The sequence below is a fragment of the Hemitrygon akajei genome, chromosome 18, assembly GCF_048418815.1.
Source record: "Hemitrygon akajei chromosome 18, sHemAka1.3, whole genome shotgun sequence".
Lineage (NCBI taxonomy): Eukaryota > Metazoa > Chordata > Chondrichthyes > Myliobatiformes > Dasyatidae > Hemitrygon > Hemitrygon akajei.
In genome coordinates, this window is record NC_133141.1 from 10,212,236 (window position 1) to 10,236,598 (window position 24,363).

At 42.0% G+C, this 24,363-nt stretch overlaps 1 protein-coding gene across 2 annotated transcripts in view; it reads right to left on the bottom strand.

The window, feature by feature from the left end:
- The window catches only part of LOC140741066 (solute carrier family 15 member 1-like), a 94,792-nt gene that overhangs the window by 38,148 nt on the left and 32,281 nt on the right, over nt 1-24,363 (bottom strand). For both annotated transcript variants that reach the window (XR_012102001.1, XM_073070755.1), the window contains exons 3-10: nt 22,465-22,517; nt 21,696-21,777; nt 19,427-19,568; nt 16,065-16,151; nt 14,688-14,787; nt 7,295-7,385; nt 2,767-2,844; nt 864-946 (exon numbers count right to left, since the gene is read on the bottom strand). Coding sequence is in view for 1 of the 2 variants with exons in the window: in XM_073070755.1 (XP_072926856.1) it covers nt 864-946; nt 2,767-2,844; nt 7,295-7,385; nt 14,688-14,787; nt 16,065-16,151; nt 19,427-19,568; nt 21,696-21,777; nt 22,465-22,517 (716 nt within the window). In the remaining variant the exon portion in view is untranslated. The remainder of the gene's footprint in view (nt 1-863; nt 947-2,766; nt 2,845-7,294; nt 7,386-14,687; nt 14,788-16,064; nt 16,152-19,426; nt 19,569-21,695; nt 21,778-22,464; nt 22,518-24,363) is intronic.

Sequence of the window (24,363 nt, forward strand, 5' to 3'; positions counted from 1 at the left end):
AAAGCTTCTATAGATGTACTGTGGAGAACATTCTGACAGGCTGCATCACTGTCTGGTATGGGGATGGGGGGATACTGCGCAGGACTGAAAGAAGCTGCAGAGGGTTGTAAATTTAGTTGGCTCCATCTTGGGTATTAGGACATCTTCAAGGAGTGGTGTCTCAGAAAGGCAGTGTCCATTATTAAGGACCTCCAGCACCCAGGGCATGCCCTTTTCTCACTGTTACCATCAGGTAGGAGATACAGAAGCCTGAAGGCACACACTCAGCGATTCAGGAACAGCTTCTTCCCCTCTGCCATCCAATTCCTCAATGGACATTGAACCGTTGGATACAACCTCACTTTTTAAATATATATTATTTCTGTTGCACGATTTTTAATCTATTCAATATACATAAACTGTAATTGATTTATTTACTTATTTATTATTATTATTTTATTTTGTTTTTTCTCTTCTATATTATGTATTGCATTGAACTGCTGCTGCTAAGGTAACACATGCCAGTGATAATAAACTTGATTCTGATTCTGATATACACTGGGTTGTCATGTGCCTTCGATGGATTTAGGCTGCCAATGTAGGACCAGATCAGCAAGCTGGTGCCCAGTGACAGAACTTGTTCTCTCTTTATTTAGGACCCAAGTACACAGAGAGTTGAAGAAAATTTTGATCCTACGAATCTAGGCCAGGACTGATCTAAGGTTCCTAAAATAGAACATTAATATGAAACACACTGCACATTTACATTACCACAGCATTTCTGAAATTTACTAACAATGAATGGACTGTTTTTTAAACCTGTTGAATTCTCTCCCTGTTCCACTGGTCAGGAAGTGTGTGTAGGTGCACAGTGTATCACTTACCCCCGAGGCAGAGGCCACTTTGCAAAACAGGTTTCCAGTTGGTGGGTAGATCTTGTAACTGAAAGTGCCCAGTCCAAAGACCACTAGAAGACAGGACAGCTTGCATCAAAGAGCATTCGTTCTCTGTTACTTAGTATGATTACAGAACACTTTATTTCTCCCTCTCCACTCTCCACTGACACAGTAGTCAATACTGCCACTTACATCTCCCAAGAAGCCACAGTACCTTGTCCCGTGCTAATGTTGGTCCTGTTTCCTCACAGTCATTATTTTTTATTTAATGGCAGCTTCACACTGAACTGAACTTGACCACTGAGGCCCAATTCAGATGTGAAACCTCACACCACCACATTCCATATAGATTTAATAGGAAGCCGAAGGACAACTTTTTCCAAACAAATTGTGGTCATATATGGATCAAGCTACCAGAAAGAGTGGTTGAGACACGTACGTTAACAACTTTTAAAACACAATTAGACAGGTATGTACATAAATAGGAAAGGCTTCAAGGGTTATGGGCCAATTGGCAGAAAATGGGAGCTTGGATGGCATGGGCCAGTTGGGCTAAAGGGCCTGTTTCCATGATGTATAGTTCTATTACTCTGTAACTAGGTGACTCATCTCCTCCTCTATAGCAGCTTCCTCTCACCTACTTTCATCATTTTTCATCTTGATTCAAAATTGCTCTTGAACTTCATCTGACAGTAAGATTTTCATTATGCTTTCCAACTTTCCTTCTTGCCTCTGAGTCTATTTCCTTCTTGCGACCTTTTCTTGAGTTAAAGGTAGATTTTGACCAGATAATGCAAACAAAAATCTTAAACAAAACTGAAGATTGGGCTCCTAGTTCAGGGGTTATACACCCAGCAACTTGGAGACAGCTAAACGCCTAGTCCCATCACTGAAGAGCAGAATGTGGTGCCTGACTCACTTGTTTGACATGCACTTGGACCATACCTGAATGTTCTGACAGTTGGTTAGCATGGATATGTTGGGCTGAAGGGTCTGTTTCTATGCTGTAATACTATGACTCTGTGTCACGAGGGCAGGTCCAAGTATTGCATTGCTGCCAGCTGAGACACTTTCATCTGCTGGAGACCGGAGCATCTCTGCCCTCACCTTCGCCCCACACCACTCCCCATATCACAGAGTATGGACTCACCAACCCTGCCTGCAGTTCACTTGGAGCAGACACTCTTAAAGTGAAAGGCAAATGAAAAGCAGAGTAAAACAGGAGTGCTCTTCCTCTTTGAGTCTTGAGTCTTGGCCCATAACACAAGATTGGGATTATAAGAATTAAGTGATGGGAATTTACAAATAGAATAGGAAAGCTGGAGAGAACCAAGAGGCCAATCAGCAGCTTGTTAATCCTTCATTTCAATCAAGAAAGCTAAAGAGGAGCCAGATTCAGTATTGAGGGAGAGTCAGACAGCTGGGCAGTTTACTTGATGCTTTGCTGAGAGTCAGGAAATAAATCTAAATAATCAGTTCTTCTTTTAGTATTTTGTTCTAACAAAGGTAGCACAGTTGTAGAGCTGCTACTCCAGAACTCCAGTGGCCTGGCTTTAATCCTGACTTCTGGTGCTGTCTGTGTCAGGTTACTCTGTAATTCAGTGTGCCAGATCTCCCCCCACACACACACCCAACATCATAAAGATGTTACAGGTTAGCAGATTAATTAGCCAGGGTATGTTACTCTTAGGGGAGGTGGGTAGTGTGTTTGATGTGAGTGTGGGGTGAGCAGATTACAGGGAGAATTTGTGCGAGGATGGATTGGTCTGTGGACTAGAATAGCCTCAATGGGCTGATTGGCTGTATTTTGTGTTGCAAGAAAATATGGAAGCATTGACAGACCTGCCTCACCAGCTCCACACTGTGCCCACCGAAAGCTGATCCAGCTTACCTAAAGCCAGTAATAGGGCTATCGCAGAAACTCCAAATGCAAGGGGGTAGCAGTCCGCATTGAAACAGTGGACATCCTCTGTAAGTGGAGAGAAAGAATAATTCATTATGACAGTAACTATTATCACTTCCACCACAATCCTTAGAGGCATCTGTTAGTCTCGTGAGACCATGGATTTGCACCTTGGAAGGTTTCCAGGGCGCAGGCCTGGTCAGGGTTGTATGGGAGACCGGCAGTTGCCCAAGCTGCAGGCTTTCCCCTCTCCATGCCACCAATGTTGTCCAAGGGAAGGGCACTCGGACCCAAGCAGCTTGGCACCAGTGTCATCGCAGAGCAATGTGTTGTTAAGTGTCTTGTTCAAGGACACAAACATGCTGAGGCTCAAACCAGTGACCTTCAGGTTACTAGTCCAATGCCTTATCCATTAGGCCACGTGCCAACACAACACCACAGTCCAGAGTACATGTAAACCAAAATATCCTTCTCTCAGTTATCAATGAACTGTAGTTAGACAAAGAGACCACAGAGCAGGCAGTAATACACGAATGTGGAGTACAAACTGAGATAAGACATTGTTGTGGATTTGGCAAACTGACATAAGATATTAATGCACACAAATACCAATACCCAGTGGTTAGACAAGGTTAAATAGGTTATATATAGGTTATATAATATAGGCCACATATAGGTTAAATAGTGGCGAACTAGCACCAGATAACGTAACAGGAGCACACCTGGACCATTTGTAGCTTTGAGCTTGCTCCATGATTCAGTAAGATCATGGCTGATCTTATTCTGAATTGATCTTGATACTTTCTGTCTTGATCCCCATATCCCTTCATTCCTTTTATTCCTAGAAACCTGAGGATCTCTATCTTGAATACACTCAAATATTTGGCATACAGTTATCTGTAATAAAAAAAATCCAAAGATTTATGACCTTTAGAGCAAAGAAATATCTCCTCATCCTAGTCATCACTGATTGGTTCCTTTTCTGAGACCATCTCCCTGTAAGTGTGAGTGTATATTGAAGAACTCAGTGTATAAGGTAGCAGGCAGAGCTGTTTTCTGTAGTTTGAGAGTGAGTGTTTTCAGTAAAGAATATCTTGTTCACTCCACCATAGTCTGAGTGGTGGTACTTGCAAAGAAACCCATGGCTGAGAAGGATGAGATGCTTCTGCTGTGTGAGTGACAGGAACCAAAGATCCAACGTCACTGAATGGCGAGAAATGGGTGTGTGCAAAACCTCCGGAAGCTTGAGCTTCAGCCTTGCGCCCAGTGCATGGACTGTGTAGGGTTGTCCTTTAAAATGAATTGCAAAATTGACCTCACTGAGAAGAGCTGAGAACAAAGTAAAACGATGGCCTATGAGAAGAAGTAATGTAGCTGCCTGTGATAGGGTTAGGAACAAATGAAACATTGTAAAGTCCACAAACTATCACTCAGGTATTAGGTTAGGACGTACCGCCAAAGTCAAGTTGAGTTTATTGTCATCTGCACAAGTACATGTATGCACGGGTGCAATGAAAACTTACTTACTGCAGAATCACAGGTACAGAGTATCAGATACACAACATCCACAAGAAAAACATAAATTTATCATATTATGCAAAATTATGCAGGAAAGAACATAATTAGAACAAGAACAATCAAGGTCCATTGTAGCACTAAGTGGCCATAGCATTGCTGTGCTGAGGTAGTGATTGGGGTTGTGCAGGTTGGTTCAAGAATGAGTGGTTGAAGGGAAGCAATTGTTCTTGAAGTTGATGGTGTGGAGCTTCTGTACCTCCTGCCCAATGGTAGCTGCAAGAAGATGGTCCAGATGGTGAGGATCTTTGATGATAGATGCAGACCCAGTGAGATTGTTTCACATTCAATCCAAAAATGTCAGGAGAATTCAAGTGAAATGAGTGAACATAAAAGGCCCAAAACTTGAGGGAAAAGCAAGAAAGCCACCAGCAGCAAGCTGGAGCCGAGGAGTATCTTGGGGGATGAATCAAGATGCAGACAAGGAACAAGCATATTCTGTGTGCAGTGGTGATGTGGTCTTTTAAAAGGCTGAGCAATGTTTACACTGTTTGTGTTCAAAGGGAAACCAACAGGTTAGCTGAGTGCTAAAGACAAAATTCTGTGGCAGGAGGCCTTGCTGTGGATGATAGGATAAAATTAATATTTGCACTACCTTCCTCTCAGGAAATGCAATTGTTATGCATACGTTCAGGAGATACACTGGGCTTTGCAGAAGCGATGAACTGCTGGGTATCTATCAAAGATTGTTGGATACAGATATGAACATGAGAATTGTCACTGGAATTGCAGCGCTGTGCTTTGAAAAGCCTAATTGTGTTGGGTAATAAAGACTCCAAATGAGATTTGCATTGTGCAGAGTACTTGGAAGGGAACAACCTACCCCATCTAGTAGTTACTGGCAACCAAGGGCTACAGGCTAAAGCTCCAATGAGGTAGTTATAGGAAATGGGTAAATAAAGTAGCAGCCAGAGAGATGTCAAGTATATCAACTAGCTCTTAAAAGACTCTGTGCTAGCTAAGGAGAGGAGAGAAGAGAGAGGAGAGAGAGTTGGAGGAGAGAGGGGGGGAGAGCGAATGATAGGAGGGGGGGAGAAAGCGGTAGGAGAGAGATGCTGGGAACGACACAGTAAAATAAACACACTGGATGGGGGTCACATAATTGACACCTGATAAGCATGAATGTGACTAAGTAAAATTATACCAACACAGCTCTGTGAGCTGACCTTAAGCACAGAACAAACAGATAAGGATGCTCTGGAATAGACATCCTCTGAAAGTGACAGTCTGAAGAATTACAAAATCACCAATCAACAAAGAACTGATGATTGAGGTCATTGTGAAACAGTGTCAACAAGAATTTGAAGGCATGCATGGATAAGGAATGGACTACTTATATTTGTTTTTCTAGCTATAAAGAACAAAACAAGAACAGAGACATAGGCCTCTTGTTCAAGAAACAACCTTCCACCATCACTCTCTCTTTTTACCAAAAAGCCAATTATGAGTATAGTTTGCTAGTTCTCCCAGGATCATTGTGATCTAACCTTCCATTCTTGCCTGAGAAAATCTGCAGATGCTGGAACTCCAGAGCAACACAAACAAAATGCTGGAGGAACTCAGCAGGTCAGATAAATTTATGAAAAAGAATAAACAGTCAATGTTTCGGGCCAAGACCCTTTGCGAGTCCTGATGAAGGGTCGCGGCCCGAAACGTCAACTGTTTTCTTTTTTCATTAGATGCTGCCTAGCCTGCTGAGTTCCTCCAGCATTTTGTGTGTGTTCCATTTTAGCTTACGATGTAAGACACAGTTCTGCATGGTAGGACCTTATCCATATAGACAACGTCCACCACCCTGCCTTCATCTATCCTCTTGGTTACCTCTCAAAAAACTCTTACAAATTTGTCAGATATAACTTCCCACACACAAAGTCAGGCTCACCAGACTGTAACTACCTGGTTTGCCTTGAGTAAAGAGTTAACTGATTGTGTATTTTCTGCAGACTCCTTCACTCTCAGTTAGAAGCCTTTCAATAGCTATGCTGCAGATCTTGGGTGCAAAAAACGTAGGAGCACCAGGTACCTCAGACTCAGAGGCCAGGAGAAAGCAAAAGGATGATTGGCAGACATGATAGAAATAAACAGATGGTCAAGAGAGTAGACGAGGTGGTGCTTTTGGATGAAAGGGCACTGGTGAGGTGATACAGAGGGAGGACAGAATGGACCATACAGTTGAAGTAGTTTCAGTGATGTAGTTGATGTAGGACCGGCCCTCGTGCCGTGGTCTCACCTGTTGCAGCAGCCCAAGAGAGAAGATGCTAGAGGCAGGATGGGAGAGAGGAGAGGCCTCTGTGGGCGCACTGGAATTCAGGCTCCCATTGGTGCTGCCCTCTAGTGTTCACTCGGTGGAAGACAAGCTGCATTGTGTTCATCACCAGCTACACTAGCAAGTGATGAGGAACTGCTGCGTGCTTGTTCTTGCAGAAACATGGCTCCAGGATAATATCCCATACAGCATCAATCTACAAGCCATGACACTCAGGGGCTACATCAATTTTGTATGATTTTCTGCTATTGTGGTTATATCTGCTATGCGTCGTGTGCAGTGTATGACTGTTGGTACTGTATTTTGCACTTTGGCCCCAGAGCAATGCCGCTTTGTTTGGCTATGTTCATGGGTATTTGTGCATGGTTGAATGACAATTAAGCTTGAGCTTGAACTTAAACTTCAGAGAGAATAGAGCCAGATAAACCAATTTCTGGATGCCTGACCAACACAAAATTGCCAACAAGGCCTTCTGCCACCGTTCTCCTATTTTACCTCTTTATATATCCTAGTAGTTACTAGCTCAAAAATTTAACAGATGTAACCTAAATACAATTTCCTCGACATAAATCCATATTGTGGCAGCAAAAATTATGTTCTGCTTCTGTAACTGTCCTCTTCTCAGATCGCTGTTAATATAAACCCAACATTATAATATAATTCATGCTTCCTTACCTCTCAGAATCGGTATGGCAATACCAGCGATTAAGGATGCCAAGTTCATCGAAAAGTAATAAAATGAGAAGTACATCCGGTATCGTTTCTCCTACAAAGAAAAAACAAAGCCAGTTAGTAACAACACACACTCCTTTCCACACTCCCTTCCGCACTCCCTCATGCACTCCCACATGCAAGACTTTACACATTCACTTGTACATTTCTTCTTTTTAGATTCTATGATGAATTTACATTAAACAACCAGCTAAATGGAAATAGTTCACTGGCTTGAGACATCCTGAGGTCAGGAGTGGAGGTAAATATTCACAAGAGCCTATAAATATGTTTGCGCAAGGTCAAAAGTGCCATTACAACGAAAGCACGGCAGTCTTCCATTGATCCTATTGTGTTACTTGTATTTACTATGATTGCCTGCAGGAAAATGAATCTCAGGGTCGTATATGGTGTCATATATGTGCTTTGATAATAAACTAATTTTGAACTTAGAAAATAACTGCTGCAATTTTGAGATCTGAATTAAACCACTTCTATGTCCCTGTTTCCTTATAACATAAAGGAGGCCATTTCAGCCATTGGGTTTGATGCTGGCTCAAAAGGACAATCCAATTCCCTATTTATTTTCCACAAAACCTATTTCCCTACATTCCTATCAACTCCTCCCTCCCCCCACCCCAGATGTTACCACTCACCTACACACCAGGGGCAACTCACAAGCTGCATACCTTACTGCCAGTTGCTACTATCGAATATATTTTAAGCAAAGTACTTGTGCTTGGCGGCTGTAATGTTCCATTTCATGGAAGTGGCATCACAGTAGACCAATGGGCAAACTTTGTCATAACCAATGATGCGTAAAACCACGGATACTCTCCACTAACACTGAAGGCTCAAGAATGCTGCAACCCCGTTGCAATAAACTTTATAGAAGCCAGACCGTTCTCAGCCCACTCTGCACATGACTCACCCTTCTCTGCACCCTGAAACATCTCTTACCCAAAACCGCCTGCCGTGTCTGCTTTGTCCCACAGTGAATTAGAAAACGACGTTAAAAGGTACGGCAGCAAGTCAGCAATGGATAACACTGAAAGGGCCAATGCACAGTTTATACTAAATACTAAAACCTTCAAGGCGCAAACAAAAGCAACAGGAAAAATTGTCTGGCCGTTTAACAAAAGAAGCAAAAGGCAACAAAGAGAGCCATAAACTATGGATTTTAAAAAAACTCAGAATTTTGTAGAGCACCAAACAAGGAAAGGAAAAGCAGAAAACGGGAGTAACTGAACGAGAAACATAAAAACTGCCTGTGTAAGTCTTTATGGAGGATGTAAAATGGGAAAGGTTGGCAGTAGTTAATCTGTTTTTTGACAGACTGAAATGGGAGGAATTATATTAGAGAATAAGGACCAGTGGTAGAAATTACAGCAATACTCTGCTTCAGTCTATGCTGAGGACAAGGAAAAGAAATAGAAAGCAATGAGTCCAGAGCGTATGGGGTGCTGCAAGAAATTAACATTGTGGAAGAAAAGGTTTCTGAGAAAGTAATGGGACTGAAAGCCAATAATCCCTAAGAACTGATTACCTGCATCCCAAGGTTTTGAAGAGGTGGCTATAGCAATAGTGAACACACTGATTGCCAGATTCCAAAAACCCATAGTTTCTAGATAAAATAGAAAGTAGCAAATCCAGTATTTAACAAAGGGGGGAGAGGGTGAATGAGGAAAAACAGACTCGTAAGAATAATAGAATATATTTGTGTGGTGAACAGCTATTTCAAAAGTAATCATGGGACTGGACGGAATCAATACAGAAATGGATTTTGTGGTTGATAAACATGTTGGACATTTTTTTGAGGTGTTAACTCGTAAAAGAAGTGGTGTATTTGACTTTTAGAAAACATTTCAAATAGGTGCCACACCTATTAAATAAAATTGATGCACATGATATTGAGGGTTACGTGCTGCTCTGAACTGAGGATGCATAAAGAAGCAGAAAACAGAGAGGGGGAACACAAAGTGAAGCACTGTGGAGATCAGTGTTATGGTGCTGATGCAAAGAAATTGGGTGAATAGACAAGGACATGGCAAATGGAATATAATGTGCAAAAATAAGCAGTCACCCACTTAGCTAGGGAAAGAAAAAAACAAATGGAGACTTTTTAAATGTTGGAAGTATAAAAACTGTTGATATTCAGAGTAATCTGGGTATCTTTGCACAAGAATTGTAGGGAGTTAATGTACTGGTACAGCAAGAACTCAGAGAACAATGGAATACTGAGATTTATCACAAGAAGATTTGAGTGGCAGAAATATCTTACTACTATATTGCTAACGAGATTGCTTCTAAAATGTTTTCCCTTCCGTGAAGAAAGTCTGACCTGAGGAAGGATGGAAGAGGCTTTGAGTGGAGTGTAGCAACAGCAGAGCCTCCTCCCTTGTTTCACTGCTGTAAATTTTATCTATTTTAAGGTCATTATTCTGTGAATTAGCTACAATTTACTAAGCTCAATAATGTGAGTGGAAAGTTCAGGGGATAGTACAAATACCATTTTCCCAAATCTCTCAGGGGCTGCATTGTGCATTGTGAAGGACAGATAGTTCTGGTATATTACAATAGTTACATACCTGAAAAATCTCATGGTATAAAATGTTGTGTTATAACATTTTCTTGTAAAATCTGTATATGATTTATTATGTTTAATTTATGTTTTTGTATATGCTGTGTATCTGATGGTATGTGCCTGTTATACTGGGCAAGTAGGTTTTGCATTGCACTTTTGCAACATGTACTTGTGCATTTGACAGTAAACATTATTTTGACTTTGACTTTGAAGCAGATTTGAGGGCCAAAATAACCTGCTTCTATACCTTAGGTTCTTATCAAGTCAAGTCAAATCAAGTCAACTTTTATTGTCAGTTCGACCATAACTGCTGGTACAGCGCATAGTAAAAATGAAAACGTTTTTCAGGACCATGGTGTTACATGACACAGTACAAAAAACTAGACTGAACTAAGTAATAAAAAAAACAACACAGAGAAAGCAACACTAGACTACAGACCTACACTGGCTGCATAAAGTGCACAAAAACAGTGCAGGCATTACAATAAATAATAAACAGGACAGTAGGGCAAGGTGTCAGTCCAGGCTTCGGGTATTGAGGAGTCTGATAGCTTGGGGGAAGAAACTGTTACACAGTCTGGTCGTGACAGCCCGAATGCTTTGGAGCCTTTTCCCAGACAGCAGGAGGGAGAAGAGACTGTATGAGGGGTGCATGGGGTCCTTCATAATGCTGTTTCCTTTGCGGATGCAGCGTGTAGTGTAAATGTCCGTGATGGCAGGAAGAAAGACCCCGATGACCTTCTCAGCTTATGAGAGATTGCATACTGTTTTACTCCAGAGGAGGCTCACAAGAATGATCCCAGCAAAGAAAGGGACATTTGGCTCTGGGCCTGTACTTGCTGAGGTTTGAAGATGGGGTGGGGGGGTGGTGTGGAATCTTATTGAAACCTATCAAATTTTGAAAGGCCTAGATAGAGTGGACATAAAGAGGATGTTTCCTATAGTGGGTGAGTTTAGATCGAGAGGGCACGGACTCAGAATAGAAGGACGTCCTTTTAGAACAAAGATGAGGAGGAATTTCTTCAGCCAGATGGTGGTGAATCTGAGGAATTCATTGCCACATACAGCTGTGGAGACCAAGTTATTGGGTATATTTAAAATGGAGTTTGATAGGTTTTTTGATTGGTAATGATGTCAAAGATTACGGGGATAAGGCAGGAGAATGGGATTAACAGGGATAATAAATTCGCCATGATGAAATGGCAGAGCAAATTTAATTGGCCTAATTGGACCATAAGACCATAATATATAGGAGCAGAGTTAGGCCATTTGACCCAAGTCTGCTCCGCCATTTCAACATGGCTGATCCAATTTTCCTCTCAGTCCAAATCTCCTGCCCTCCCCCTGTATTCCTTTATGCCCTGACCAATCAAAAATCAATCAACCTCTTCCTTAAATATACTTAAATATATTTGGCCTCCACAGCTGCCCATGGGAAAAAATTCCACGGATTCACCATCTCTGGCTAAAGAAATTCATCCTCTTCTCCATTCTAAAAGGATGCTCCTCCATTCTGAGGCTGTGTCATCTGGTCTTAGATTCTCCCACCATAGGAAACATCCTCTCCACTTACACTCTATCAAGGCCTTTCACCATTCAATAGGTCACCCCTCTTTCTTCTGAATTCTAGTGAATACTGACCCAGAATCATCATGTGCTCTTCATATGACAAGCCATTCAATCCTGGAATTATTTTTGTGAACCTCCTTTGAACCCTCCTGTTTCAGCACATCCTTTCTAAGATAAGAGGCTCAAATCGGCTAACAATATTCCAAATGAGGTCTCACCAGTGCTTTATAAAGTCTCAACATTACATCCTTACTTTTATATTCTAGTCCTCTTGAAATGATTGATAACATCACGTTTACCTTCCTCACCACACACTCAACCTGCAAATTAACCTTTAGTGAATCCTGCACAAGGACTCCCAAGTCCCTTTACACCTCAGTTTTTTTGTATTTTCTCACCATTTAGAAAATAGTCAACTCTTTCATTTCTTCTACCAAAGTGCATGACCATACACTTCCCGGCACTGTATTCCATCTGCCTTTTCTTTGCCCATTCTCCTAATCTGTCCAAGTCCTTCTGATGCCTCTTTACTTCCTCAAAACTACTTGCACCTCCACCTATCTTCATATTGTCTAGAAACTTTGCAACAAAGCCATCAATTCCATCATCCAAATCATTGACGTATAACGTAAAAAGAATCTATCCCAACACAGACCCCTGCAGAACACCACTAGTCACCGGCAGCCATCAGAAAAGACTACCTTTACACTGTTTGCTTCCTGCAATCAGTCACTGCTTTATCCATGCTAGATCCAGGTGACTCATCTACCTTCAGACCTTTCAGTTTCCCAAGAACCTTCTCTCCGGTAATGGTAGCTTCATACACTTCATGACCCCTGACACCTGGAACTTCCATGTGCTGCTAGAGTCTTCCACAGTGAAGACTAATGCAAAATACTTATTCGGTATTTGTTCGGTATGTTCGGTATTTCATTGATCCCCATTACGACCTCTCCAGCATCGTTTTCCATTGTTTTCTCACCTCTCTTTTACACTTTATGTATCTGAAGAAACTCGCCACTCTTTAATATTATTGGCTAGCTTACTTTCATATTCCATCTTGACCTTCTTAATGACTTTTTTAGTTGCCTTCTGTTGGTTTTTAAAAGCTTCCCAATCCTCTAACTTCCGACTAATTTTTGTTTTATTATATGCCCTCTCTTTGGCTTTTATGTTGGTGTTGACTTCCCTTGTTAGCCACAGTTGTGTCATCTTTCCTTGAGTATGCTTCTTCCTCTTTGGGATGTATATATCCTGTGCCTTCCGAATTGCTTCCAGAAATTCCAACCATTGCTGCTCCACCATCATCCCTGCCAGTGTTCTTGTCCAATCAATTCTGGCCAACTCATGCCTCTGTAATTCCCTTTACTCCACCATAATACTCATATATCTGACTTTAAAGTTAAGTTAAAATCTGTCCAGAAGTACCCATTTAGGCTCACTTTCCCCTAAGGGTTCTTTTAGCTTAAGCTCTCTAATCAATTCCGGTTCATTGCACAACACCCAATCCAGAATTGCTGATCGGCCAGTGTTCCTATGCCTAATGGTCTTGTGGTCTTCAGTAGTCACTGATGTTATCAAAATGCAAGACTCTCCATTAGGTGGAAGAGTGCTTATCAAATGCTTTTGGAGATCCATATACACTAAATCTACCACATTTCCCTGATCAGCCCTCTTCTTCAGTCCACTATCAAGGTTAAACTGCATCTTTGTGTTCATACATTTATCTTTATTATGTATAATAGTGTTTTCTGCTCCTCAGGTATCACCCCTGAACTGTGGAGCCATGGCCTCTGCAAATTCCTCCTGCCCTAACAAACTTCTTCCAATTCTCTGATCTCCCCCACAACCTTCTTACATCAATCACAGCCTGGGAAGCAGAACCTCAGACAATTGACATACCTTATGTACCCTGGAAGGAAAAGCTATTCCTGGATGTAGCCTAGTGTCTGGGACTCTAGGCACCCCTGAGTTATGCTGAGTTATGGTCCGATGTGCACAACTGTGCAAACAGGTGCCTTTGAACTTCTATTCAAGTCCTTGGGATGCCCCATAAGTCTTCTCACATTCATTGTCTGCTAAGTCTACCACAATTCTATTTAAAAAAGAGTTGACCATTCTCCCAGTTCCACAACCAATATTTCTACTCAATCAAAGATTTGGTTCATGTTTGTAGGATGTTACAAACCTCTGTCCCTCCTGCCCATCTCATGTACTGAAGTGTCTTGTACATATCAATACAGACTTCCCCCTGATGCATCCAAAAGGCAAAGGGGAGAGAAGCAAGTGGCCAGCTATGGAAACAGACCACCGAGGAAATATTTAGACATACCCCTTCCATGAGATTACTCTTATCCAGAATTCCTTGAGGTGATGTCCACCTCAACCAAAAACAGGTACAACTGACCCTGAAGGTATTAATGCCACTGAACTAACAAGCTGCTGCACCTATCTACAGTGTTTATAGATTATGGAACATAATTGTCATTACATGCATCACATTGGCTATAGCACAAGTGGGAAAGCCTGTTTAAATCTGTGTTTTGAAGATAACTGCAGACTGTTCTGTTACAACATGTCATTTTATAACATGAGATTTTTCAGGAATGTAACTATCATGTTATAGCAGAACTATCTGTCCTTCAAAACGCACAATGCAGTTCCTGAGAGATTTGGGAAAATAGTGTATTTGTTATAGTCCACTGAATTTTCTCACATTATTGAGCTTAGTAAATTGTAGCTAATTCACAGAATAATGACCTTGAAATAGATAAAATTTACAGCAGTGAAACAAGGGTGGGGGCCCTGCTGTTGCTACACTCCACTCAAAGCCTCTTCCATCCTTCCTCAGGTCATCCTTTCTTCAAGTAAACACAAAGTACACTGCAGATGCTGTGGTCAAATCAACACGTACAAACAAGCTGGATGAACTCAGCAGGTCGGGCAGCATCCGTTGAAATGAGCAGTCAACGTTTCGGTCCTGATGAAGGCTCTCGGCCTGAAACATTGACTGCTCACTTCAACGGATGCTGCCTGACCTGCTGAGTTCATCCAGCTTGTTTGTACGTGTTGATCCTTTCTTCAAGTCTCCTTATTTAAGTTCCCTTCACGTGGCCCCAGACCATCCCAAGCTCAAGGTCATTATTCTGTGAATTAGCTACAATTCATAAAACACCAATAACCACACAGTCAGTCTGTCCTCACCTCTTTTGCACCAATCTGATCAGCACCAAAAGGCGACATGTTGGATCGGTTGCAGCCAGATCCCAAGGTAATGAGAAAGAATCCAATGTAGGAACCCACACTGCAAACAGAGAGAGTCCAGTCAGTGCAAGTAGTCTAAGATGCTGGAGTGGATGGGAGAAACAAGGGCAGGGCTCGGCTTAATGTGGACAGAATAAGGTAAAAAGAAAATCCTCTCCAATCAATCACCCCAATGGAGAGGGCAGACCCAGGCTCTGGCCATTCTTACCCAGACAGAACTTCGAAACAGAAGCATCTTTCCCCATTAAGACAAAAACAATGGGCAGGAGCTAATGTATGAAGAATTGATTCTTGGGTACGTGACCTAATGCAAACAATGGTCACTCAAGTCCATGGAGTTTCACAGGCCCATTATTACTTTCAAGGTCCAGAAGAGAATTTTGTGGACAGTCTTAACCTCAATTAGTTGCCCATTTCTATGGTAAAGATTCTGCAGCTATTTTGAGACTCTGGTCTCATTTACAATCTGAGTCATAGGGCACCGAATGGATAAGTTCCTTCATTTGACACAGGAGATAAGGCCAGACCAACAGACCAGATGGGAGAGTTAGGTGCGGGGGTTTGATTTATGTGGGTAGTGGTGTGATCATGATCACCCTGGAGGAAGTAAGCCAGGTTATTTTTGTGAATCATGGAGATTCACTTTGTACATCCAGGGCCCAAACCAAATTGTACAGGAACCACAGGTGGCATGTCCAAGTTGTAGAAAAATTGGTGTTTTCTCCCTGCATTGGTGTTAGGGTGCCTGTAAATGGGTAATCATGGTGGGACATGTAAGTAAAAAACTGCATCCTGGGCGTTCCTATCAAGATTTCAGCAACCACTGTCCTATGACCCCACTAGTTGCTGGCAAGACAGAAGTGAATAAGAGAAATTGGGTATCCTCCTCTCATTGGAAGCCTAGAGCCATAGTCACAGCTACGTGACTAGAGAAGTGCTTGCTCTAGGCAGCCTGTATCTGCAATGAACAATTATAGACTTAAAAGCATCGTGTAAGCTATCATGTGCTGTGGAAATTGGTTAAATATAACTATAAAGTGTCTTGTTTTGTAAGCTGAGGCAGAACAGCCCAACAGAATTCGATTGGGTTGACCACATTGTACTCAAGTGAATAAAAGTATGATTGAGAAACAAGTGCAAGTTGTCAAGGCCCAGTTAATCGGGGCAACAAGGTGAATGGGGTAAGAATAAAGCTGAGTGGGGAATTAAAGAAATCAGTGAAATAATGCTACTGATCATTTTGTGAGGTCCCAGACACATTACAGATGGACCCCACCATCCACACCCACACTTACCCAGGACAGGTTCATGACTCACCCTGACTTTCCATTTAATACTGAAATGGCAGTAGTTGACAAAATAACAGTACCAGACAGGTACAATATGGTGGAGATCAGAATACACCTGGAATTCAAGTTGGAGAAGACAAGGGTTAGGGACAATGTCACACAATTGACTTCTTGTTGGTCTCCTACCTTTACTCACCATTACCTAAATGGCCAAAGCTCTACTTATCCAATGCACAGGCACCGGAATTTAAATAGAATCATCTAATGGCGCAGGAGGAGACCATTTCAACCATTGTAAGTGCATCAACTCCTTGATATAGCTGTTTAATTAATCTCCAGCTCTGCACCTATAACACTTTTCATGTTGATATAATATGTCTAATTGCTTTGTGAGATTTATTTTAGAATCTATTCCCTTTGTCTATAAAATTAGCTGCATGAAATGTCCCTCCCTTTCTTACATCTCATTAAATTTATCTAATTAATTAAAATGCATATCCACTGTTCACCTCCTGTCAGTGGAATTAGTTTTTCTTCTCAAAACCCATAATAACTTTGAACAGTTCAAATGCAATCTCTCTTTAACCTTCTCTGCCTTGTAATCAGAACAATTGCAACTTCTCTTAGGTCCTCCTTCCTGGTATGACACTTTGCTGTCGATAACCACAGTTGCCCATGAGTGAGACTGAAGTTTTGGGAAGAGTGCAAGGATGAAACGAAGTCAGGTACTCCACAAAATTACAGTGATTTATCAGGGAAGGCTAAGGGAGAAGGGACACTGCTCTTTAGGAAGATGTGAGTTTAAGTGTGAACTAGCTGAGGACTTTGAAGTCTGACAGAAATATATCATCCTAGTTGTCAGCTTGTTCCAGTTAAATGGGTAACAGAGGATTGGAAATTGTGTTTTATTTCATGCAACATTAGCATTCATTTCAAGAGGACTAGAATATAAAAGAAAAGGATGTATGCTGAGTCTTTATATGCCATTAGTCAGATTGCACAGAGTATCGTGAGCAGTTTTGGGCCCCTTATCTAAGAAAGGATGCCCTGACATTGACGAGAGTACAGAGGAGGTTCATGAGTATGATTCCCAGAATGAAAGGGTTTTCATATGAGGACCATTTGATGTCTCTGGGTCTCTACTCACTAGAGTATAGAAGAATAAGGAATAAGGGAGGGAGGGGATCTCATTGGAATATATCAAATATTGAAGGGTCTAGAGAGAGTGGATGTGGAGAGGAAGTCTCCTATCGTGGGGGAATCTAGGAACAGAGGGCAGAGCCTCAGAATAAAGGGGCATCCATTTAAAATGGAGATGAGGAGAATTTCTTTAGCCAGGCGATGGTGAATCTGTGGAATTTGATGCCACAGGCGGCTGTGGAGGCCAGGTCGTTTGGTGTATTTAAGGCAGAGGTTGATAGGTTCTTGTTTAGTCAGGGTGTGAAAGGTTACGGAGAGAAGGCTGGAGAATGGGGTTGAGAGAGATAATGGATCAACATGATGAAATGGCAGAGCAGCCTCGATAGGCTGAATAGCCTAATTCTGCTCCTATTGTATGTCTTATGGTCTTATCTAAATGCTGTAAAGACCCAAACAAAGTTCAATGTCCAATTCTAGCTTTTCCCACAGATCAAAGCCACAAGTTACTGGTCCATGCAGTAGAGTACTGATTCCTTTCAAGAATAGTCAGCAACTGTTTCTAATTGGGTTCAACAGCTTCTGCAAATGATTAGATTGCAAGGGCTCAGGGCAAGAGTAATTCCCTCCTTTTTATTATCTCCAAGAGACTGTAGGGGAACTTTGTAGTTCTTTTATCCAGGAGATGACATCATTTTGAGTGGGTGATTGGACAGCACACTTACTGATGTGCAATGTACTACAATGCCTTTGGACAAGTTTGTGGGTCCAAATGTCTCTATCTTTCTATCAACGTTGCCATGTTTATATCCCCCATTATCATCCTGGTGAATCCACAATTCCACTGGACTGTATGTACTCTCTATAAAGAGATACACATTCAACAGTAGGATCAGTTTCCAAGAGATAGATCTGGTTCCAATGACAATTTGAGATTATTCCAACAATGGCCAATCAGCAGGGTTGTGAAAGTTAAATTTGTTTCAAATGCTGCTACCCATCTGTCTGATACTTGTAGGAATTTGACCCAAGAACGTATCTACGGAAGCAGCAGTAATAGCTCGTCAGTGAGTGGAGCAGGAAGAAGAGGCTAGATTATTGGATCAAATACTTCTCTGGTGCCCCAGCATACTTGATGTGTAACAGGGGCATTAACTAATGAGCTGCACCTCCCTCAGGAATGTTATTCAATCCTCAGACAAGAGAAACAGCAACCAGATAACATGTTGGAAAGCAACTTAAACATCCAATTTATCCTTTTTCAGAAACCTATTAACACCTTACAGTGTGCCTCACAAGTGGCTCTGAGCTCAGTCTCTCCAGTGAACCACATTGAAGGAACAAGTTCAAAGAGGTACATTTGGCTCCAACGATCTGGAGATTATGCTAATAGGTGACCATGCAGCAGGGTTGTGAAGGTTAAGTCTGCTCCTAAGGCTGTTGTCCTTTTATCTAAACCTAGCCCCCATTCAGCTGGGCTGTTGCTGAACTGCATCTGTTCCTTAATGCCATGTTCTTGATCCAACAACAGCACATCAACTTTCAGTTGAACCACAACTTTAAGAATCATTCAGCCCATCACACCCATAATGATCAATAGATGCTCATCATTTTAATCTATCATCCATCCCTTTGTGATTCAAGTATTCATCTAGACACCTCTTAAATGCTGTCATTGCCTTCTCTGGTAGTGTGTTAAGTCCCACTAAGCCTGATCCCTTACCCTAAACCGATTTTTAAAAATTTATTTATTGAGATACACCACTGTACAGTCACCACACATCAACCCACCAATTTAACCCTAGCCTAATCACAGACGATTTACAATGACCAATTAATCTACTAACCGGTACGTCTTTGGACTGTGGGAGGAAACTGGAGCACCTGGAGGAAACCCATGCGGGAGAACATACAAACACTTTGCAGGCAGTGGCAGGAGTTGAACCCGGGTCACTGGTACTGTAAAGTGTTATGCTAACTACTATGCTACCATGCTGTCCATGTTCTAATGCCCCCTAATTTTATCCACCTCTGATATGGAGAAACATTTCATGCAGTCTACCCTTTCTATAGCCCTCATAATTTTATGTAGCTCAATGACGTTCTCTCCCTACCTCCACTGTTCCAAGAAGAACAGACTCAACTTCTCCTTTCTTTTCTCCTCATAATTGAAATCTATACTATTCCGTCATTTAAACTCTTGCATCTCTGGTAAATTACCTCTTGAGCTTCTAAAGCTGGATTGTCTCATACCTGTATCGACCAAAGCAGAAGTCTGAGAGGAACGCTCCGAAGATGGTGAAGGTTACGGAGAAGAAGATGAAGACATGGTAGAACGACGTGGCTTTGCTCTCAGTCAGGAAGAGTGCATCAGTGAAGTACAAAACCAGGATAGCTCAAACAAGATACAAAAGTGTTATTGTGAAAACCTACCTATTGAGATACATAGATACATTCACAGAGACTCATTACAAAGCTGTCTTGACCAAATTAACTGAGTGGTGTAAACTGACCAACTATTTCCCTTCCACGGTAATTCAATGGTAGGAAAGTTATGCCCCCCCCCCCCCACCACCGCCACCAAGTCAGAAGAATGTGAGTTCAATTCCCAGTCCCTGGACCCGGGAATTCAATGGATGAAAGTCATGTGCCAAATCTTTCTGATCCTGGGATATTTAATGATTGACTTGATTTTTTTTATTTAGAGATATGGCACAGATTAGGCCCTTCCTTCCGCACTGCCCAACAACCCCCAACAAACCTGATTTAGCCCTAAACTAATCACGGGACAATTTACAACAACCAAATAACCTACCCCATACTCCTTTGGACTGTGAGAGGAAAGCAAAGGAGCCAGAGAAAAGCCACACATTCCATGAGGAGGACGTACAGAGACTCCTTACAGAGGACACTGGGATTGAACTCTGAACTCCAGCTCCTCGAACTGTAATAACATCGCACCAACCACTACTCTACCGTGGCACTCAGGATAATTAATTGTAACCTCAAGATCTTCAGTGACTAATATTCTGACCCAAAGTGTTCAGTGAGTGAACCTCTGACCCATGATGTTTAGGGAAAGCTTTTTCAGTGAAAGAATTTCTGAGACCAAGACAATTAGTAAAGCACTTTACCACTACAGAGTGTTCAGGTGCCCTTCATAATTAATAATTTCTCCTACCCCAGTCATTTGTTCTTCTCCCCTCTCCTGTCAGGCAGAAGATACAAAGCTGCAGAGCAATGCCACCAGATTTAAGGACAGCTTCTACCCCACTGTTATCGGGCTCCTGAATAGACCTCTCATACATGAAAAGATGAAATTGTGATCTTGCAGTCCACCTCAGCCTGGCCCTTGCAATTTATTTGTCTACCTGCACTGAATTTTCTCTGTAACTGCTGCATTATACTCTGCATTCTGTTTTCTTTTAGATAGATAGATAGATAGATAGATAGATACTTTATTCATCCCCATGGGGAAATTCAACATTTTTTCCAATGTCCCATACACTTGTTGTAGCAAAAACTCCTTACATACAATACTTAACTCAGTAATAATATGATATGCATCTAAATCACTAACTCAAAAAGCATTAATAATAGCTTTAAAAAAAAAAAAGTTCTTAAGTCCTGGCAGTTGAATTGTAAAGCCTAATGGCATTGGGGAGTATTGACCTCTTCATCCTGTCTGAGGAGCATTGCATCGACAGTAACCTGTCGCTGAAACTGCTTCTCTGTCTCTGGATGGTGCTATGAAGAGGATGTTCAGGGTTTTCCATAATTGACCGTAGCCTACTCAGCGCCCTTCGCTCAGCTACCGATGTTAAACTCTCCAGTACTTTGCCCACGACAGAGCCCGCCTTCCTTATCAGCTTATTAAGACGTGAGGCGTCCTTCTTCTTAATGCTTCCTCCCCAACACGCCACCACAAAGAAGAGGGCGCTCTCAACAACTGACCTATAGAACATCATCAGCATCTCACTGCAGACATTGAATGACGCCAACCTTCTAAGGAAGTACAGTCGACTCTGTGCCTTCCTGCACAAGGCATCTGTGTTGGCAGTCCAGTCTAGCTTCTCGTCCAACTGCTTTGATGCATTTATGCATGGCATGATCTGCCTGGATGGCATGTAAAACAAACACTTTTCACTCTATCTAAGTACAGGTGACAATAGTAACCAATTCCTTTGCCAGCCAGTAGTATAGAGGCATCAGCACTGGATTTGGAGGCGAATGGTCCCAGGTTTGAATTTGGCCGGCTTCTTGCACGCTTTCCATCCGTGCGGGATTGAGCATTGAGCTGGCAACCTGGCCTCTTATAAATAGGCAAAAGCTAAGGAAATGGCAAAAAAAATGCCACCCCCGCTGCACCACAAGATACAAAAAAGGTACAACAACCAATTTCTTAAACTGCCATCCATCTCCAGATTAGCGTGCCAGGTCTTGGGGGACAACTTTTGATCCCCGCGTCTATTAGGAAAGGCTCTTGATTGACTACAGGACATTTACAGACATTTGCCCTTACCTCTCAGTCCAAAGTAAGCAAGCTTTTCAAAGAATTCAGTGATCAAAATGAAGATCGCAGCCAAGGACAAGTCAAAGACTTTCTGGAAAAGGAAGAACCCATCAGCAATCAGCAAGGTTTGTGGCACCAAATGTCACCTGTCTATCTTTTCCCTCGCACAGCCGCTGAACGGTGCAGATTATTATCAGGTGCTCCCTGCCAACCCACAGGGATCAGCCTCGGCAAAAAGCATTATCAGCTGGCTCAAGTGTGTAGGATCATAATCCCATTTAGCTCACAGTTCAGAGATTGGTTTGAGTTTGGAATCAACTTTTGTCATTGCCTGAAGGAGGTTAATTCCTTGCACTGGAGAAGCGGGTGGAAGCCACCAACAATCTGGGAGTTTTACAGCTGCAGTTACTGATTCCAGCTTTTTACAATGAAAATTCACAAGCAAATTCTTGGTACAGTAAATGCCTATTAACTTCTTCTGTGGAGAAGTGTTATACAAGACAAATGAGTAATCTAGCTCACTAGCAATGCATTATGGTCCACACTACAGCCAGCTCCAGCTCACCAACAACTAATCCCACCCAGAGTACAAAAGCCATCCTCCCAGCAGGCATCCCTACCAAAAGCAACCCACACCCAGACATAGAGCAAAACCCCGGCCCAGCAAACATTCCCCACTCATCACTCATGTTCCTCACAAGATTACGAGATGTATATTCCACAATGATTGAGGAGTCTGCCCCACCCCTGCCCCCAAGCTTGGCACGAACACACTCACCAGCAGTCTCCCCCAGGTTTGTCCATTCACTTTAGGAAGCTGTGGTTTTGAAGCTGGAACAAGAGACAGAAAGACAATAGTGTATTTGATGGGTGAGGGAGCACCGTCTTCACTGAATCAATGGAAACACGGGAAACCTAAGGCAAGTTGTGAGTTGTTTTAAATCACCAAATATTTCTTTGGGAATTTCCAGTTCGTGTCTGTACAAGAATTAACTCAGATGTGAAGAGATTTGATCGATTGATCTAGGCAATCATCCAGTGGGATAACGGATGAAAAAGGGGGCAGCCTTTCATCCAGCACTGGAATAAATTACAAGAGTAAGCCAGGAGGTGGAAAGGATAGTGAACATTGCAACAGCACCTTCACAGTCTCAGGAGATGATTCGATCCAAAAATAATCTACAACCAGTGAAATACTTCCCAACATGGTTTCTTGTTAATGCACAGCATGATCCCACAAGCTGCACTGAAATGTTCAGTGCTGGTATGAATAAAAACTTATCTGGGATGTCTGAAATGTGTCTTCATTCAACAAAGCAATATGGAAGGGAACAGAAAACATAATGGATTAGAAACGTGGGGCAAATTTCTTACAACCGCTCGATCATGAGGCTCTTGAACCAAAGGGGATAACTTCACTCAACTTCACTTGCCCCATCACTGAAATGTTCCCAGAACCAATGGACTCACTTTCAAGGACTCTTCATCTCATGTTCTCAATATTTATTGTTTATTTATTATTATTATTTCCTCTTTTGATATTTGCACAGTTTATTATCTTTGCACTCTGGTTCAACACCCAAGTTGGTATGGTCTTTCATTGATTCTGTTGTGATTATTATTTTATAGATTTATTGAGTATGCCCACAAGAAAATGAATATCAGGGTTGTGTATGGTGACATATATGCACTTTGATAATAAAATTTACTTTGAACTTTGAAATGCTTATTTCCTCAATTTCCTAGAGTTCTCGAGTTATGCAGCACAGAACCAGACCCTATGGTGCATCTCATCCATACCAGCCAAGGTCATTTTGTGAGCTCACTCCATTTGCCTGCATTTAGCACATACACCTCTAACATTTTCCATCCATGAACCTTTCCAAATGTCTTTTAAATGCTATTAACATGCTCACCTTTACCACTTCCTCTAGCAGTTCATTCTTCACACCCACTGCATGAAAAAATTGCCTATTGTGTCCCCTTTAAATCTCTCACCTCTGACCTTAAATCTATAAAGTAGAGTGCTTAGTGACATGGTGTCATGACAACAAAACAAAAGATATGGTTATTGGTTTCAGGAAGGGGGGGTGCCTGCGCATGCTCCTGTTTACATAAAAATGTTGAGGTTGAGAGGATTGAGAGCTTCAAGTTCCTAGGAATGAACATCTCCAATAGCCTGTCCTGATCCAACCATGTTGATGTCACCTCTAAGAAAGTTCACCAACAACTCTACTTGCTCAGGAGGCTAAAGACATTTGGCGTGCCCCTTACCGATTTTTTCAATGCACCACAGAAAGCATTCTATCTGGATGCATAACAGCTCAGTATGGCAACTGCTCTGCACACGACTGTAAGAAACTGCAGAGGTTTGTGGACACTGCTTAGCACATCATAGGGACCAGTCTTCTCTCTGTGGACTCTATCTACACTTCTTGCTGCCTCAGTAAAGCAGCCACCATAATCAAAGACCACCTACTCCAGACATTCTCTCTTCTCCCCTCTCCCATTGCACCAAGGATACAAAAACCTGGAAGCGCATACCACCAGGCCCAAGGACAGCTTCTATCCCTCTGTTATCAGACTCTTGAAGGACTCTAAGATGGACTCTTGACCTCACAATCAACCTCGTTATGATCTTTCACCTTATCATTTACCTGCACTGCATCGTATCTGT